Source organism: Poromitra crassiceps, assembly GCF_964638095.1.
Source record: "Poromitra crassiceps genome assembly, chromosome: 14".
In the NCBI taxonomy this organism is placed as follows: Eukaryota; Metazoa; Chordata; class Actinopteri; order Beryciformes; family Melamphaidae; genus Poromitra; species Poromitra crassiceps.
The window spans coordinates 2,137,911-2,157,904 of record NC_139633.1 but is presented as its reverse complement, the minus strand read 5'-3'; the positions used below and the strand labels follow the sequence as shown (position 1 = coordinate 2,157,904).

Below are 19,994 nucleotides of genomic sequence, written 5' to 3'. Positions count from 1 at the left end.
TGACACAAACCCGTAGCACAGCATAGACTTCCCCACTACATATGCTCACAGGAAGATGCTATTGTCCAGCATTCTGCGATTTTGTGAGCCACAAAGTAGAAACCAAACATTACACATAGAATTGCAACAATCCATCTAATAGGATACTTTATTGATAATAGCCTATACAATATACAAAGCCCTCTGGACGGCGCTACAGATCCATTTCCACCAAAACAACCCGCTCAACCCGATTCAAAAACAGTTTCCCCACTGCCATCAGGTTTCTGAACTCCACTCACCTCTGAAACCTCACTGCATACCTCTCCAGCAATGTATATGTTGAATGTTCTGTATTTATGGTGTCATATGTCTGTCTATGTACTGTAATGTCTTATGCTGAATTGCTGTACCGAAAGCAAATTCTGCCGACTTTGTTGTGCAGTCCTTAATAAATGAATCTGAATCTGAAAGCAAGTTTATTTATATAGCACATTTCATACACAGAAGCCATTAAAAGTGTTCCGAAGTAAAATATAAGATCCAAAAGTCACAGTGCAAAAGCATTAGCATAGTTAGCGTATACCGGGGGCACGGTGGTGCAGTGGTAGTGCTGAGAGTGGTAGAGCCTCACAGCTAGAAGGTCCTGGGTTCGATTCCCGCTACACTAGGATACACTAGGAAAAAGTCAGTACCCACAAAAATCGATTTACAAGCGTTACAATACAAGAATAAGAAAAGCACTATAGGACCTCCACATGCCCACCAACCCAACTATCACCAGATTATGTGGTTGGTGAAAAGAAACAGACCGGAAAACAATATAATGCCTGTGACTTCCTCTTTTGTTCTTTTCATTTATAGCTGCGTCTCTATTTCCTGAACATCAGTGAGTTGCTGTGGTGTTGAGCAGAGCAGAGCACAATAGAGCAGCCTACAGTAGAGTAGAGTACATCTGAACTGATTCAGGTTCACAGCTGATGTGTGGTGAGAAAACAGTGATTATACAGTGATGTCTGAGGATGTGTACGCCAAGGTAGACCTCACCAAGAAGATTAGATATCAGAGAGATGAGAAGGAGGAGAGGACTGTGGACATCTATGAGAGCGCAGACAGCCTGAGGACTTCTGACAACCCCTCAGTGGAGCAGAGTACACCACCAGACACTACTGAGGGTCAACAGCAAAGTATGTATCTATCTATCTATCTATCTGTCTGTCTGTCTGTCTGTCTGTCTGTCCGTCTGTCTGTCTTTTGTGGCAACTAGTGACACCTTTTCAGTTTTTGTAATGTGTTTTAAAATTAGAATGCTGTTTCCTTTACTTTTTGTTCACATCATTACATTTTTGTTAGAGCAAATATTTATTATATAAGTTAAAAAAAGAGAAAATCTCACAGCCTCTTGTAGAGACAATATGCCACTAATTGGAGAAGTGCAAGCTAAGTCTCCTTCATATTTAATGACATGTTTTAAAAACAGCATATTGCATTGCATTTTAAAATGATTGACAGAACACTTGAAGGTTGTGTTGCTTTATATGCTTTTGACATGTAGAATGCAAACATACTCTAAAAAGTGTAATAATGAGTACATTTGTACCATAAGTAAGGGTTAATGCACGACGAGGTGTACATTATCACTTTTTAAGGGACGACGCGAGAGGCGTGAACCGTCCGAGGCGAAGCCGAGGATGGTTTGCCTCCGCGAAGTCCCTTAAAAAGTGATAATGTACACCTCGAAGTGCATTAACCCGCTTATACCATGGTCACTTGCCAACAAAACAATAAGACCAGTCATTTATATTTCCATGTGTAATAAATAAAGCAATCTAAATGGCTAAATGTCTGTTATTCATACTGTAAATCAGTCTTCCACGAAATAAAAAAGTCCCTCCCACCTCCACCACCCTCCGTTTTAAAGCGGACTCAAACGTTAACTTTATCACAGGAATGCGGGTTTAACGATGTTTTGCGTTCTACATTAAATGAAGACATTACCGTTTGGCCGCTTGCTTTATTTTGTATGATAGATACGTATTGGCCAAGTACAGTATATTAACATTTAAGAGCAAAGAGTTTCAGGAAGTGACACAGAGCAGCGGGGGCTGTATGTGGTGAAATGCAGAGAGAGTTCTCTCTCGCTCTCTCTCTCTCTCTCTCTCTCTGTGTCAAAGGCCGGGCTCGCCCCCGCTCGTGCACGAGCCGAGGGAAATCTCCTCTTTCTCGCCGAGAAGAGTCTGGTGACGCGAGGTTAAAAAATCTCCGAAACGAAAATCAAAATTGTAAATAAGAGTTATTTTTGATAAACTGAGCACACAGGGGTGATTTAAATACTTACTTTGACCGACTCCATTTTTTTCTCAACTTCCAAAATTGTCATATTAACCCTTAACGGGGGTATAGAGCTCAAACAGCTCTCTTGATACCACTGTTGAAACTATGGCGCATTGATATGAACAGTGAACAGACCATTTAGCTAGGTGTACATTATCACTGTACAATATCACAAAATAATGGACACCTTGCAGCCAATCAGAATCGAGTATTCACCCAGACCATGGTATAATTAAGCAATATAGCATGAGAGCAAGTGTGTTGTGGCGAATATATCCCGCTGATAAGCTGTTGGCCGAGTGGGATAACAGCTTATCAGCGGGATATATGCCACAACACCACGCAGCTCGAGTGCTATATTGCTTTTATAAAACGGTTTCCAAGTATAATAATATAATAATAATAATACTATAAGTCCGACTGGCATGGTATTCTGATAGAGTCAGTTGAAACACTACTGTAAGGCGGGACCGCAAGAACGTGCGGGTGATTTGATTGGATCGTTCTGGAGACTGAAGTTGACATTGGCCAATCCTGGCGCTTGCTGAGAAGCCGAGAGCTTTCTGGAAACCCCGACAGGCAGCTCGAGCGCAGCGCTGCATTCTCAGCGCTTGCTGAGAAGCTGAGTGCTTTCTGCAAAGCCCGACACCAACTAACGTTACGGGGTTAAATGCGGGGTTAACAGCCTTTTTTTTGCAAAGAAGACATTAGCCCGCATCTATTCTTGTACAAAACATAATTTTCTGCGAAGTATTAGTAAAGTTATAAGCGAAGATCGATTCACAAGGATCTGACAGCTGTCTCCGCCATTTGTTTTTTTTGAGGTAACCAAAGGCTTTTAGTAAGAGAGTTGCCATGGCAACCAATAACCCATAGCCATGGGTTATTGGAGTGGGTTACTGGATTTATACAATGGCTGTGAACCAATCAGATTGCTTGATTTGAGAGAGCCGTTTTATAACTAGTAATATTGTGCCTTACTAATGACTTTTAAAAGCAACTTTCCTCAACACAGTTCATTTGTGTCCACAGTCAGTCCAGTCACTGTCAGCTCAGAGAAGAGGAATCCTTTCCGAGCTGCCACAGTGTTTCTGGGGCTGCTGTGTCTTCTCCTCCTGGCTGGGATCATCAGCCTGACAGTCCAATGTGAGTTTTCAGTTTGGTTATGGCTGTTATAGATCATCTAAATAAGTCATGTGAATGTTAAATATATGAGCCCCCAACATGTTGTTTATCTCCTATGGCAGTTATTCAGGACAAAACCAGCATGGCCAGGCAGAGAGACCAGTTACAGACCAGTAACAACAACCTGACTAAAGAGAGAGACCAGTTACAGACCATCGTGGGAGAGAGATTATGTACCCAGAGTGAGTAAATGTTAATAAGATAAATGATATCATTATGAAAGCAGTTCACATAGTTATTATTTTATGTGTGAGTGTGATCATTTAATGTTTTGTTTTATTTTGTTTTGTTGATTTGTCGCAGCCAAAAGGTCTAATTGTTGGACTAAATTTGGCTCTAAGTGGTACTACCTCTCTGATGAGTGGAAAACCTGGGAAGAGAGCAGACAGGACTGTCTGAAGAGAGGAGCTGATCTGGTGATCATCAACAGCAGAGAGGAACAGGTGTGTGTGTGTGTGTGTGTGTGTGTGTGTGTGTGTGTGTGTGTGTGTGTGTGTGTCTGCGATGCTTGTGTGGTATGCGTGTGTGCGTGCGTGCGTGCTTGTGTGTGTGTGGTGTGCGTGTGCGCATGTGTTGTGTGTGTATGTGTAACGTGGCCACTTTACCACATTAAAATCTGCTTAATAGTTAAAATGTTGCCGACAACGCCACCTAGGTTAGAGAGACTAGGACTCTTATTAAAAGGAAGAAAACTGTACAGGTTCTTTAAAATCAGGAGTGAGCAGAGTTAAAAACCACTAAAAACCCAAGGTAAAAAGTTGACAGTTTATTTGATAAAAAGTTATTAAGATGATTTTCCCCGGCCCCAAGTCCACTGTCCCAGTAAAATCCGATCTTCCCGGTGGCTCCGGTCCTGGTCTCCTCCGGCTTTCCTTAATGGGGGCCGAAACGTAGCGTCAGCCAACCGGCCCCATCACATATGCGTGTATTGTGTGTGTGCATGTGCGCATTTTGTGTGTGCGTGCGTGTGTGTGAATCCTCTAATTGTGTCTCCAAAAACAGGAATTCCTGGTTGGACTAAACAGGAGGATGTGGATTGGTCTGACAGACAGAGAGACAGAAGGGTTCTGGAGATGGGTGGATGGATCACCTCTGACCACAGAGTAAGATCTGATCACATTTGTTCTGACTCATTGGTGTGAGACTTCAGAGTCACTGTAGCTACAGTATGGATGATGTCTTCACCACAGGGTTTGACTCCTTGTCCTCCTCTGTTTCAGGTACTGGAGAGTGGGATGGAAGCAGCCTAACAATTATTATGACCAGGACTGTGCTGAGGTGAATTATTCTAGTGACCCTTTGAAGAATTGGAATTACGCGTCATGTGACAGCGTGAGCAGCTGGGTCTGTGAGATGAAGGTGTGACAGTTCCTCATTAATAACAGCTTTGTTAAAGCTCCTTGTTCAATATCTACCTAAGTGCATTATAGTAGATTTTACAGGAGAGACAAAACTTGGATCAGCTGCTGGGCCCTATCTTGGTACAGGCGATATCCCCTCTTTGCGCTTGCGCATGCCTTAAACGATAATTTCATTTTTTTCCAACCTGGACCCGATTTTCCACACTATATGTGGAAAATCGTGAAATTAATTTTTTTTTCAAATTGGTCGAGTACTCACCGAGATAGCCTTGTTTCCAGCTGGAGCAATGCGCTCAAACAAACTACACAGTAACCCAGTCGGGCAATTGCGCACTGCATCGTCAATACATGTTCGCTAATAAAACTGTTTGTTTTGGGCTGGGAGGCTCAAACTGTCTTGTCTGGCAACATGGAAATGACTATATATATATTTAGCTGATTGATGGATAGTTTCCCATTCAGTCGCTCTGTTTTGGACGCTTCTTCCAGTTCACCTTTGGACATGGAAGAGTCTCCAGCACAGCGCTGTTGTGTTGATGAGATGAGAGAGGAGAAATCCTCTGTGGTGACACAGCACGAGCTTCACTGTCTTGCTGGTTGCTCCTCTGTCTGCAGCTCCTCTCTCTCTCTCTCTCTCCTCACCTGTTCGTACGCCCCAGAGAATAATATCCCTGTAGGAGTCGTCTCCATGTGAGCAGGTGAGGAGAGAGAGAGAGAGCTAGCGAGGCTAGGAGAGAAGCTAGCGGGGAATAGCAGTTGCAGGTTGTATTGGCTCACGGCCACAACGTGAGTCTGTTCTATCGCTAATAAAGAGCTTGATGAGATAACGCCTCAGAGTCATTCTGGGATCATTATAATATGAAACCGTGACTGGAACTTCTTTCAGAATGTAAACATTGAATCATTAACATCATTTCAAAATAAAGTTCACTCTCTTTCTGTCTCTCGCTTTTTTATTTCTTAGTCCAATGAAATGTGGGCACTATTCAGTGTTCTGTTGTCTAAATATGTAACTTTCATATAGTAGGCTACTATACTTTTTCCTAACTTCATTGTGTTTAGCAGCTGTGGCTGCTAGCTGCTACTTTTTCTTTTGTAAATAACTCAAAAGTGTGTGCCCCCCCCCATGGCTCTATTAATATAAAGTCGTGGTAATTGTAGTACCTCTGATCTGAGATAGCACACATGGTTGAAAGTGTGTCTGGGGTATGATGTGTTTCCATGGTGATGTACTCATGGTTTCACATACTTTGGCTCCCCACTGGTTTCACTTCCTTCATGCGGTTTTAGCTTGATGTCTTCTCATGTCTTTTTCTAAACCTTTTGAATAAACTTCCTCTTTGTCAAATTGTAACAGTTGTGTTTAATCCCTGACCAGCAGGGGGAGAAAAGCAGTGAAGGAAAGGTCCTGAAAGACATGAGGAGACAGAGCTCCTCTCTCTCTGATATGATAATATTTATTGATTTTGGTTACACCTTTGGTGATGGGGATTCATCTCCTGCAGTGCTTCATAGCCCTCAGTCTAGATTCCAGATTCTCTTTGATAGTCACAGTAAACTAAGGTTTACACACAACTTAGTGCAAGCATGCAGCAGAATGGTCACATAATAGTAGAGCAATAGAGACAAACAACCTCAAATTATAAAGTAAAAAGTACTTTAAAGTGATGTGTGTGTGTGTGTGTGTGTGTGTGGGGGGGGGGGGGGTGTACCTCAGTCCGTTACTGACCCGGTAGTGCTCGGGGGGGACGTGGGAGGTGGTGGTAAAGGTTATCATGTCAGATCAGATCATAGGCCTTAACTGTGTCGTTGAAGTTGTAATTAGAGAGGCTTGTTACTGTAAGTGTGTCCTATTGAAAGTGCTGGAGTAACTGTCCCAGGCCCGGCGCTAGGGGCGGGCCTGACCGGGCCGGGCCCCCCCATTCAACAAACTGGCCCCCCCATTCCAATTTTTTTTTTTTTTTTTTTTTGCTAAACGTTTTTCCGTTTTTCTGTTTTAAAGTTTAACATGGAATCTGGCTGTCATTAGGCATTGATTAACTGAATGCTATTGCTAACTGTTACTTTGAACATCCATTTGCAATGATTCTGGCTGGATATTAACTATTGTAAATTTGTCACAATGAATGCAATTTGTGCACAATGTGTAAATACACTTAATATTAATTGTTTAGGCCTAATTATTTGTAAAGTCACAACACATTAGAGATGTGTGTAGTTCTTCACAGATTTAGCCTCTTCATTTTGCTCTCAAATGCACCAGGTTGACGAATTTTACTTTAAAATGTACAAAATCTTCTTCCGGGGGAGAATCCCCCCGGACCCCCCTTGGGTAGCTTGGCCCCCCCAAGCTAGTGGCAGGCCCCCTCTGTAACTTGGGTCTGGAGCCGGGCCTGAACTGTCCTGTAATTGTACTGTCGCCTGCTGTAGCCTACTGTACTGTACTGTACTGTACTGTACTGTACTGTAGCACTGTAGAGCCACATTATTACATGCATGTATGAGCTGTGGCATATGTGTTGGAGACTAACTGCCCAGCCTGTGTGCTCTAGATCAGTGGTTCTCAACCTCTTTGTCTTATGTATCCCTTGAGCTGTTTTTGCCAGACCCATGGGGTCGGCCTACAGAAGGCTTTGTCGGTCGGTCGGTCGGTCGGTCTGTCCCTCTTTTCCTCCCTGGAGGTACACAGGGGGACCGTGCAAGAGTCATCCAGGCTGGGATGCACTATTGGCGGATAGATTGAGCGGGATGAGAGCCTCCTTTTTATGGAGCTTTTTTCCATTTTTTTCCATTTTTCGTGTGGTGCTCCAGGACGGACCCCCGTCATGGCGCAGAGGTATGCCCGGCCTCGGTGGCCCCCTCCCGTTTTTTTTTAACTTTTTTTTTTCCGCTCTATCATGCAGACAGGTTGGTCCCGGCCTCGGTGGCCCCCTCCCGGGTTGGGAGGGGGGGTCGACCTACCCCCCCCCCCACCAATTTTTTTTTTCCGCTCTATCATGCAGAGGTTCGTCCCGGCCTCGGTGGAATTTGTTCCTTCTGGGTCTGGCAGAACCAGGTCTCCTGGTCTTGTTCCATGCCAATAGTTCCCCCTCTCTCATGTGTTGATGATTACATACAAGTATATCTATACAATATAAATGTTTCACTGAACTGCTGGTGTTTGTCACCAGGCCCCTCTAAACCTGAATCTGGAGCGACAGCTATTGGACGTTTTGAGCCATTTATCAGTAGCAGAACAGGGGAACTAGTAGCGGCGCGCACATTTTAACAATGGTCTTATGAAATGACTTGAAATATATATATATTTTTTTTAATCATTTTGGAAGTAAATTGTAATCCACAATCATTCCAAGTACCCCCTGCAAGCTGCTCACCTACCCCTAGGGGTAAATGTACCCCTGGTTGGGAATCGCTTTTCTAGAGGTGTGATTTACCCATAACTGCCCTGCCTTATTGTGGTCTAGACTAGACTCAGAGTTTATTTATATAGGCCTCAAACTTAGCAATAATATTTCTTGATTTTGAGTACGGTAACTTGATTTTGAGTAACATAATATTAAAGACATTCACTGTAAACTTGTCCTGTCTTGTCTTGTAGCTTCCTGCCTGTGTTAGTGTGGTCTAAGTGTGATTGACTCAAATGCTGAATGTCAAACCACAGATGCAGAGGGCACAAGCAAAGAGTGATGCAGAAATGGTATCACCCAGTATCACAACAAAGTGACACAGTAAAGTTGGTCCACAGCCCAAAGACTTGTTTAACAAAACAATTGTAGTTGAACAAAAACGGCTTTAAAATGGTTAGAATGTAATGTTTGTTCGGTCGTTATAGGTGACCGCTAAATTTCTCATTGTGAGAGACCTGGTTCAAGACCTGATGTGTCTTGTGTTTTTATCATGTTTTTAACCCGAACCCCAAACCATAACCTTTTAGCCAATTGGCATGAACACAGACACACGCCTTCACACAAACACACGGTCCCAGTTTGGAGAGCCGTGTCAGGCAAGTAGAGCTGTCTGCTGAGTGTGAATGGGCTCACGAGCAAAAACGTAAGAAACAACAGAAAAAATACATCAAATGCTTCCATACTGCTCACCTGGGATAATCCAAGTCTCCATAAGCCCTGATGCGAAGTTGACATGAAAAGACTTCATTTACACCCTGTTTTTAGCTGAAATATAGCCATGTGCCCTCACTTCCTGTTCCTCTCATAGCTCGAGCACCCTGCTGCACTGCTGCCCCACAATATGCAAGATATGGGCCTTTGTTCGGTTTCCATCCAATGGTATTGCAAATTTTAACCAAATGTTCAGAAAGTCGGCAAAAGAAAATGTGAATTTGAGTATTTGAGTATTTGGAGTTAAAACAGCTCCAGACACATCAAACCCTCAAATGAAGGAAATTAACTCTGTCTTCTGTGAATAAATGTGAGGTACAGAGGAAACATCGATGAGGGAAACATGATGGAAAGTTTGGTGAGCAGTGAGCACACTGCTGTCTGCCTCTGCTGATCTACACCAACATCCCACCTGCATCTCCACCCTATTAATTTAATGTTTCTTGATTATACAGAGGCATGTAAAATGGATTACCAGTCGGCACTCTTCAATTTGGCACATTATATATAATCCACTGAGCAGTTAGGCTACTGTAAGTGAATAAAATGTCAATTCTAGACATGAGTCACCTGATAATCCCGCAGTCTTCTTCCGTTAAAACGGCATGGTTTTTGAATGGATTTTGGTTAAAGATTTGCTTAATCTCTGCGCATTTTCCTTTTATCGATACACCTACTTTTCCACCTCCCTCAAGCGTGAAAAGGTTTTTGCAATATTTGGATTCCTCCCCCCCCCCCTCTAGTGCATGCTAGACTGGGGCTGCAGGTTATTGGTTGGTTGGGCCTCGCTTGACATTTGAGCTGACATGCTGAGGGTGGGGGCGGGGCTTAATCTCATAGCCCTAATAGGCCTTAACTGTGTATTGTAGCTGAAGTGTTCCCTGTTGAAAGGGGTTGAGTAATTGTACTGTAGCCTCCTGTACTGTACTGTACTGTACTGTACTGTACTGCAGTGGTTCCCAAACTGGGGTACGCGTACTGATACAAAAATGTATCCACTGTTTGAAAGTGAAAGTATGCTCTCTGTTCCTTGTGTGCTGCAGTTTCCAGACGGGAGGCCATCCGTTTCCATAGCGAGATTGAGTCAAACGTATATTTGAGGCCTTCTATTCTTGACGTGGAACTTCCCGTTTCTTTAAAATTCACCTGATCAATTCTCAAAAACTCCAAAGTTCAGTAGACAGTCACATGGTTTTTCTAATTTGACAACCATGACCAAATAAGCTGTGTTTCCTCTTCCTATCATTTGGCCAATATGGCCGCCAGAGAGTGTTTTTCTAAATCTGGTGATCAATAAACTGAGTCCGCAAATTAAATCACCAGCACAAATCCTCACCAATAATTTGATTAGATAACCATGAAAACTTTAGGCTTCTCACTGCACACTGTACAGTCAATTAACATGTGCTCCCAATGCGCTGCCGCATGCAATGTTCATAGATCTGACATCATGCTGGGAACGGGACAGGCTTTTGTAGAATTTAGAAGCAGTTTATGAGAAAACTAACTGTTGTTTATGTTGACATAACTTCAGCAGATGTGTTTCCTTGTCCTTTAAATGCAATCGTGAGGGTCTTCTGTAGGTTTTGATTGACAGGCAGCTTCCCGGTGCGGCGTTCAGCCACTGAACCTTTTACCTGAACTCGTTCCGGTGCACTTTCACCAGTGGTTACAAGAGTTACAATACAAGAATAAAAGAGGCACTAGGACCCCCTCCTCCACGTCCCCACAAACCCAACTACCACCACATTCTGGTGGAAGAACTGTGGTTGGTGATAAGAAACAGACCGGAAAAGCTGTCTGTGACTTTCTCTTTTGTTCTTTTCCCCTTTAAGGTGAACATTTCTAGCTGCTTCTCTATTTCCTGAACATCAAAATACAGTCAGTTCCTGTTGTGTTGAGCAGAGCAGAATAGAACCCAGTAGAGTATCTGAACTGATTCAGTTTGACCTGGGGTAAAATATAAGATCCAAAAGGTCACAGTGCAAAAGTATTAGCATTTAGCATATACCCAGGGACACGGTGGTGCAGTGGTAGCACTGTCGCCTCACAGCTAGAAGGTCCTGGGTTCAATTCCCGCCTGGGACGCTGTGGGCGCTGAGGGTGTGTGTCCCCCATGTCCTCAGTGCCCACTGCCCTGGTGAGCTATCTTATGAATGGGCCTTTCTGTGTGAAGTTTGCATGTTCTCCCCGTGCTCTCCTGGGGGTTCCTCCATAGCATCAATATGAACCCCTCACTAAAAACATGCAGAAGGCTGAGAGGAAGTTGGTCCCCGGGCGCTGAGAGGAACAAGCTGCCCACCTCTCCTTCACGCCGCAATTGAGACGCTGCAGTCAGATCACTGCTAAATCTCACATGTGATTGTCTGTTATAAATGTGTTTCAAACCTCTGCCAGACTCTTGGTTCATCTTTCAGAACCTCATTGTTGGGGGTGCACAAAGGCTGGCTGACGATACACTCGGAGAAAGTCAGTACCCACACAAATCAAGTTACAAGTTACAATACAAGAATAAAAAAGGCACTATAGGACCCCCCTACTTCTCATCCCCACCAAACCAACTACATGTACCACCACATTGTGTCAGAAGAGCTGTGTGGTTGGTGAAAAGAAACAGACCGGAAAACAATATATTCCATGTGACTTCCTCTATTGTTATTTTCCCCTTTAAGGTGAACATTTCTAGCTGCTTCTCTATTTCCTGAACATCAGTGAGTTGCTGTGGTGTTGAGCAGAGCAGAATAGAATAGAGCAGCCTACAGTAGAGTAGAGTACATCGGATCTGATTCAGGTTCACAGCTGATGTGTGGTGAGAAAACACAGTGATTATACAGCGATGTCTGAGGATCTGTACGCCAAGGTAGACCTCACCAAGAAGGTTAGATATCAGAGAGGTGAGAAGGAGGAGAGGACTGTGGACATCTATGAGAACACAGACAGCGTGAGGACTTCTGACAACCCCTCAGTTGAGGAGAATACGCCACCGGACACTACTGAGGGTCAACAGCAAAGTATCTATCTATCTATCTATCTATCCATCTATCTATCTACATCTATCTAGATCTGTCTGTCTGTCTGTCTGTCTGTCTATCTTTTTTCTGGCAACTAGTGACACCTTTTCAGTTTTTGTTATGCGTTACTTTTTAAAATTAGAATGTTGTTTCCTTTACTTTTTCTTCACATCATTCCATTTTTGTTAGAGCCAATATTAATATTTATAAATATAAATAAATAAAAAAGAAATAATAAATACATATTTATTCAAACGTAAAAAAAGAAAAGACAATCTCACAGCATCTTGTGCAGACAACATGTCACTAATTGTAAAAGTGCAAGCCAAGTCTCCTTCATATTAAATCCCATTTGCTTACTGTTGTAAAAACAGCATATTGCATTGCATCTTAAAACAATGATTTACAATTTAACAATTTAAAATGATTGACAGTAGAAGTCTTGTTTGTGGAAGTTGTATTGCTTTATGCTTTTGATGTGTAGAACGCAAAAGTACTCTAACAACTTTAATAATGAGTAGATTTGGACCTTGACTAGTAATAATCTGCCTTACTAATTACTCTTAAAAGCAACGTTCCTCAACACAGTTAATTTGTGTCCACAGTCAGTCCAGTCACTGTCAGCTCAGAGAAGAGGAATCCTTTCCGAGCTGCCACAGTGTTTCTGGGGCTGCTGTGTCTTCTCCTCCTGGCTGGGATCATCAGCCTGGCAGTCCAATGTGAGTTTTCAGTTTGGTGATGGCTATTTGCATAAATAATTGGTGTGAATGTTATACACTATGAGACCCCAACATGTCATTTTCCTGCAATGGCAGTTATTCAGGACAATGCTAACCTGACTGAAGAGAGAGACCAGTTACAGACCCGTTACAACAACCTGACTGAAGAGAGAGACCAGTTACAGACCAGTTACAACAACCTGACTGAAGAGAGAGACCAGTTACAGACCAGTTACAACAACAAGACTGAAGAGAGAGACCAGTTACAGACCAGTTACAACAACAAGACTAAGGAGAGAGACCAGTTACAGGCCCGTTACAACATCCTGGCTAAAGAGAGAGACCAGTTACAGATGCTCCTGAGAGGGAGTCTATGTACCCAGAGTGAGTAAATTTTCATCATAATAAGTTAAATTATATCATTATGAAAGCAGTTCACATAGTTATTATTTTATGTGTGAGTGTGATCATTTAACATACATGTTTTGTTTTGTTGTGTTGATTTGTCGCAGCCAAAAGGTCTAATTGTTGGACTAAATTTGGCTCTAACTGGTACTACATCTCTGCTGAGTGGAAAACCTGGGAGGAGAGCAGGCAGGCCTGTCTGAAGAGAGGAGCTGATCTGGTGATCATCAACAGCAAAGAGGAACAGGTGTGTGTGTGTGTGTGTGTGTGTGTGTGTGTGTGTGTGTGCGTGTGCGTGTGCGTGTGCGTGTGCGTGTGCGTGCGCCTCCTTGCGTGTGAAGGGAACCCTCTAATTGCGTCTCCACAAACAGGAATTCCTGGTTGGATTAAACATCGGGAAGATGTGGATTGGTCTGACAGACAGAGAGAGAGAAGGGACCTGGAGATGGGTGGATGGATCACCTCTGACCACAAAGTAAGACCTGATCACATTTGTTCTGACTCATTGTTGTGAGACTTCAGAGTCACTGTAGCTACAGTATGGATGATGTCTTCACCACAGGGTTTGACTCCTTGTCCTCTGTTTCAGGTACTGGGGATGGCATGACGATAATCATAAGAACCAGGACTGTGCTGAACTGAATAAGTATTCTAGTGACCCTTTGAACCAATGGAATGACCAGTCATGTGACAGCAAGAAGCTCTGGGTCTGTGAGAAGGAGGTGTGACAGTTCCTCATTAATAACAGCTTTGTTAAAGCCCCTTGTTCAATATTTACCTGCATTATCAGTGTAGGGGGGGAGGGGGAATTGGGGGGCAACTTTTGCCCTCACTGTCTAAAACTGGGTGCATTTACAAAATGTTGGGAGCACTTTAAAAAATAGTAATTAGTGCATAATGTTGCTAAAGCATCGTGTGAACAACAGCACTGTTTGAGTGAGTGTGTTCTTTTTCATCTTCTTCTAGCAACCAGCTTACAGGTGCTGAGTGTGTGTTAGAGATGGGCATAGAAATGAAATGAATTCAGAGAAAATAAGATTACAAACATCTTGGGGGTCATGTTTGCCCCTGGATTACGGTTTTTAGGGGCATTCAGATTTTAGGGGCAATAGATTTTACAGGAGAGACAAAACGTGGATCAGCTGCTGTTACAGCTGCTGTCTCTCAGTATATAACAATTTTACAGTACAGTTTATATGTTTGCAAAATGTTGGTCAAACTTTAAAGGAGCGTTCCAGCATCATTGAAGTTTGCTCATTTCCTGCCTTCCTTTGCTGTTTTACATCACTGTACAGTTTCCAGTGGTATTATCATTTTATGAGATATTTGCTATTTTTTATATATTTTACTTGTTTTTAAAAGTAACTGCTTTGAAATAAATGCTGTTTAAATGTGATGAGTTCATCCCAAATGAGAGGGTGTCAATATTAAGGCAGAATTGTGTCAAATTTATTGGGTCAGATTTGTCAAAATATTTAATGCACAAAATCCCCCAAGTATAAAAGTCAAACTCTGCCCATGCAGTCATGTAGGCATCTTGCTTTGGTTGATTGATTAAGGGATTAATTAATAATTTCAGTTCTATGGTTTTGATTGACAGAAGGCGGGTCTTAAAGCCTGATATCAGCTGTTCTGATGCTACTTTGCAAAATGTGCTTTCATTCAAAGTGAAGAAGGGAGTGAATGACAAAACTGATTTAAAGATATCTTCAATGATGATGCATGCATATCAAAACTATCATAATAAATATTAAAGGGATGGTGGTAAATGTAAATGTAAAAAAAAAAAAAAAATCATATCAAATCCTGTTTGTTAAGCAAAACTGTTATGCTGGTTCAATGTAGCTGTAAGTAAAATATTACTAAAATATATAGCAGAACAGGGGAACTAGTTGCAGCACACACATTTTAACAATGGGCTTATGAAATGACTTGCAATATATATCTGTTTTAATCGTTTTGGAAGTCAATTGTAATCTCCAATCATTCCAAGTACCCCCTACACGCTGCTCACGTACACGTACCCCTGGTTGGGAATCACTGGCCTAGAGGTGTGATTTACCCATAACTGCCCTGCCTTAGTGTGGTCTAGACTATAAGTATTTTATATACGTTTATTTATATAGGCCTGAAACTTAGCGATAATATTTATTGATTTTGTTACACCTTTGGTGATTATTGTTTTGGTGTTTTGCGCTCAATAGACTCTGGCTCAACATAATATTAAAGACATTTCTGTAAACTTGTCCTGTCTTGCCTTGTAGCTTCCTGCCTGTGTCAGTGTGGTCTAGGTGTGATTGACTCAAATGCTGTCAGAGTTCTGTCTAACATATAGGCCCCTATCGTTGCATCGGCGCAGTTTCTAGGCCGAGCGGCAGGCGCAGATCAAAGCAGTGGGCGTGGAAAGGCGCACTTGATATCGTCGTGCTGGCGCTAGATGCAGCCCAAAGCATTACAACCACGCCTTTTAGGCGTAAAATTATGCACCGTCATGCTCATTGGATAAGTGCAATAAACGAATCGCACGCTTGCCTTTTTAGCTCCAATTCCAGTGATCCCGCAAAACCAGACGAAAGCCAAACGCTCTGCCCCCCCCCCCCCTCCCTTCATCCAGCCTGTCTGTCTGCATTATAGGCTATTATTCCATATTATTATGCTTCTCAAACCAATCTAACTGCAGTTTCAATACTGCAAGCATGTAAATACGCTACACTATAGCAAGATCAAAGTGAAAATAATGTTCTATGCATCAGCTAGAAAAATATAGCCTATTAGATTGGTGAAAGTTTGTCCAGAAAGATATCATTTTCTCTCGCCTGCTGCAGGAAGGATGATGCACATAAATATACCCTACATTATGTCAAGTCATTGCATAAATGTGTTTTTATTGTAAAACTAAATGTGAAATAGGGCCAAGTTATTGGACGGACATCACAGTATAGCAGATGCCATTAGAAGCGCGTTCCGAAGCGCGTTCCGCTGTTACTTCTCTAAATCACGTTAACTCGACAAGGGGTATATATATGCCCAGGAGGACATATATGTTTCACATAGGGTGGTGTTTTCATTTCGAGGTTTTATTTGGTCCAATATTGAAATGTTGACAATGGCAGGCTGTGTTACCATTACACATTAATTTAGAACTACCTTTTATATCTATTTTGGCTCATTTGGTGGCTATTTAGTAGCGAAATGAAGAAACACAATGCATGCTGGGAACTCAGAGAGAGAGAGAGAGAAGGGTGACAGAGAAGAAGCAGTGAAGGCAAAGAATAGGCCTGCTTTTGAAAAGCGCAAAGCGCTAAATGTAGGCCAGCTCCCAAGATATGACTAGGCTGGTATTTAGCGCCGACACGCCCACTTTGGGACTGCGCCACGCCCATTCGGCCTAAAGCGCATTTGGCAGCCTAAAGCCTATTGCTATCTTGCCGAAACAGGCGCAAGGCACGTTTTTTTGCGGTTAAGGCCCGTAATAGCGCCGATGGCCTGTGGGAGAATAGAGCCCATACAGCTCTATTCTCCCACAGGCCATCGGCGCTATTACGGGCCTTAACCGCAAAAAAACGTGCCTTGCGCCTGTTTCGGCAAGATAGCAATAGGCTTTAGGCTGCCAAATGCGCTTTAGGCCGAATGGGCGTGGCGCAGTCCCAAAGTGGGCGTGTCGGCGCTAAATACCAGCCTAGTTATATCTTGGGAGCTGGCCTACATTTAGCGCTTTGCGCTTTTGAAAAGCACGCCTATTCTCTGCCTTCACTGCTTCTTCTCTGTCACCCTTCTCTCTCTCTCTCTCTGAGTTCCCAGCATGCATTGTGTTTCTTCATTTCGCTACTAAATAGCCACCAAATGAGCCAAAATAGATATAAAAGGTAGTTCTAAATTAATGTGTAATGGTAACACAGCCTGCCATTGTCAACATTTCAATATTGGACCAAATAAAACTTCGAAATGAAAACACCACCCTATGTGAAACATATATGTCCTCTTGAGCCTATATATACCCCTTGTGGAGTTAACGTGATTTAGAGAAGTAACAGCGGAACGCGCTTCGGAACGCACTTCTAATGGCATCTGCTATACTCTGATGTCCCTCCAATAACTTGGCCCTATTTCACATTTAGTTTTACAATAAAAACACATTTATGCAATGACTTGACATAATGTAGGGTATATTTATGTGCATCATCCTTCCTGCAGCAGGCGAGAGAAAATGATATCTTTCTGGACAAACTTTCACCAATCTAATAGGCTATATTTTTCTAGCTGATGCATAGAACATTATTTTCACTTTGATCTTGCTATAGTGTAGCGTATTTACATGCTTGCAGTATTGAAACTGCAGTTAGATTGCTTTGAGAAGCATAATAATATGGAATAATAGCCTATAATGCAGACAGACAGGCTGGATGAAGGGAGGGGGGGGGGGGGGGCAGAGCGTTTGGCTTTCGTCTGGTTTTGCGGGATCACTGGAATTGGAGCTAAAAAGGCAAGCGTGCGATTCGTTTATTGCACTTATCCAATGAGCATGACGGTGCATAATTTTACGCCTAAAAGGCGTGATTGTAATGCTTTGGGCTGCATCTAGCGCCAGCAGGACGATATCAAGTGCGCCTTTCCACGCCCACTGCTTTGATCTGCGCCTGCCGCTCGGCCTAGAAACTGCGCCGATGCAACGATAGGGGCCATGGTGTCAAGCCACAGATGCAGAAGGCACACGCAAAGAGAGATGCAACCCAGTATCACAAAAAAAGTGACATACGGTATAATTTTGGTCCACAGCCCAAAGACATTTTAGTTGAACAAAAACGGCTTTAAAATCGTTGGAATGTAATGTTTGTTCGACCGCTATAGGCGACCGCTAACTTCCTGGTTCAAGACCTGATGTGTCCTGTGTTTTTATCATGTTTTTAACCCTAACCCCAAACCATAACATTTTAGACAATTGGCAGTGAACACAAACATACACACACACACACACACACACACACACACACACACACACACACACACACACATGTGGGCCAGTTTGGAGAAATGGAGACCTGCAGGCAGGGATAGCGGAACGCATCTGAACTTGGGGGGGCCGGGGGGCGTGTCGGGGGGGCGTGTCCCCCCGTCGGGGGGGGGGTGCTGTAAGGAATGGAATCTCGGCAGCGCCGAAGAAAATTTTATGTTTTTTGGACTTTTATCCATATTTAGAAGAATATTTAATTTTAAATTAACATTAGGATTATACTGTTGTGATGTCATTATTCAGTATCTTCTCCTTTTCTATTATTAGTATTAGTATTAATATTAAATACTGAGTATCTCATGAAAAACTATTAATATTGCATCTTTTGTGTTTAGCTCCGTCTCACACCAGAACCAAATTACAGAGGGGGCCTGCCCCTAGCTTGGGGGGGCCAAGGGGGGTCCGGGGGGATTCTCCCCCGGAAGAAGATTTTGTACATTTTAAAGTAAAATTCGTCAAACTGGTGCATTTGAGAGCAAAAGGAAGAGGCTAAATCTATGAGGAACTACACACATCTCTAATGTGTTGTGACTTTACAAATAGGCCTAAACAATTAATATTAAATGTATTTACACATTGTGCACAAATTGCATTCATTGTGACAAATTTACAATAGTTAATTAATATCCAGCCAGAATCATTGCAAATGGACGTTCAAAGTAACAGTTAGCAATAGCATTCAGTTAATCAATGCCTAATGACAGCCAGATTCCGTTTTAAACTTTAAAACAGAAAAACGGAAAAACGTTTTTAGCACACACAAAAAAAAAAAAAAAAAATTGAATGGGGGGGCCAGTTTAGGGAATGGGGGGGCCCGGCCCGGTCAGGCCCCCCTCCAACACCGGGCCTGTCTCACAGCATTGTAACATTGTAGTGCAGCAAGAAAGGAAAACTACTGTAAACATTTGAACCACATTTCTTGTTTAGAACCTATAGCTAGCAACATCGCCATCTCCTGAAAAACATTAATATTGCACCTTTCTTGTGGCTACATCACAGCATCTACTGAAAAACATTTATGGTGGATCTGACTTGTTTAGTTCACTTTAGATTCACATCACATCTGAAAAACAACCAGTCGAGTGTAATAAGTAAATGAGGTTTAATTGTATAAAAAAAAAAAAAAAAAATCTAAAAAAAAAAAAAAATTTTTTTTTTTTTTTTTTTTTTTTTTTTTGGGAACTGAAAAGTACCCGGGCAGCGGCCCGGGTGGCCCGGGCGGTTCCGCGATCCCTGCCTGCAGGTATCTAGAGCTATCTGCTGAGTGTGAATGGGGTCACGAGAAAAAACTTAAGAAACAACAGAAAAAATACATACAATTCTTACATACTGCTCACCTGGCATAATCCAAGTCTCCACAAGCCCTGAGATGCCAAGTTGACATGAAAAGACCCTAATTTAGACCCTGTTTTTACCTGAAATATATGCCAGCTGGCCCCTCACTTCCTGTTCCTTTCATACCTCGAGCACCCTGCTGCACTGCTGCCCCACAATATGCAAGATATGGGCCTTTGTTTTATTTTTTATCTCTTCATTAGTTTGCTTTCCATCCAATGGTATTGCAAATTTTAACCACATTTTCAGAAAGTCGGCAAAAGAAAATGCGAAATTATGCGCATTTCCATCCACTACCGTTATGCGTAATAGTAGGAATATTTGGAGTTAAAACAGCTCCAGACACTTCAAACCCTCAAACGAGGGAAATTAACTCCGTGTTCTGTGAATAAATATGATTTAAAAGGAAACATCGATGAGGAAAACATGATGGAAAGTTTGGTGAGCACACTGCTGTCTGCCTCTGCTGATCTGCTACACCAACATCCCACATGCATCTCCATTGTCATCTCCAGACTATTAATTTAATGTTTCTT

At 42.5% G+C, this 19,994-nt stretch overlaps 1 protein-coding gene across 1 annotated transcript; it reads left to right on the top strand.

Moving 5' to 3' along the window:
• Positions 1–966: 966 nt before the first annotated feature.
• LOC310788872 (CD209 antigen-like protein D) lies at positions 967–5,172 on the top strand. Its single transcript, XM_083650450.1, has 6 exons — positions 967–1,166; positions 3,346–3,459; positions 3,561–3,680; positions 3,802–3,941; positions 4,501–4,601; positions 4,719–5,172. The coding sequence occupies exons 1-6, from the start codon at positions 992–994 to the stop codon at positions 4,861–4,863; spliced, it is 795 nt and encodes a 264-aa protein (XP_083506576.1). The 5' UTR covers positions 967–991; the 3' UTR covers positions 4,864–5,172.
• Positions 5,173–19,994: the final 14,822 nt, after the last annotated feature.

Coding starts and splice junctions, on each gene's coding strand:
- LOC310788872 (XM_083650450.1), top strand. CDS start 992: ATGTCTGAGGATGTGTACGCCAAGGTAGACCTCACCAAGAAGATTAGA. Junction 3,460..3,560: donor CATCAGCCTGACAGTCCAAT/GTGAGTTTTCAG, acceptor CTCCTATGGCAG/TTATTCAGGACAAAACCAGC. Junction 4,602..4,718: donor GGATCACCTCTGACCACAGA/GTAAGATCTGAT, acceptor CCTCTGTTTCAG/GTACTGGAGAGTGGGATGGA.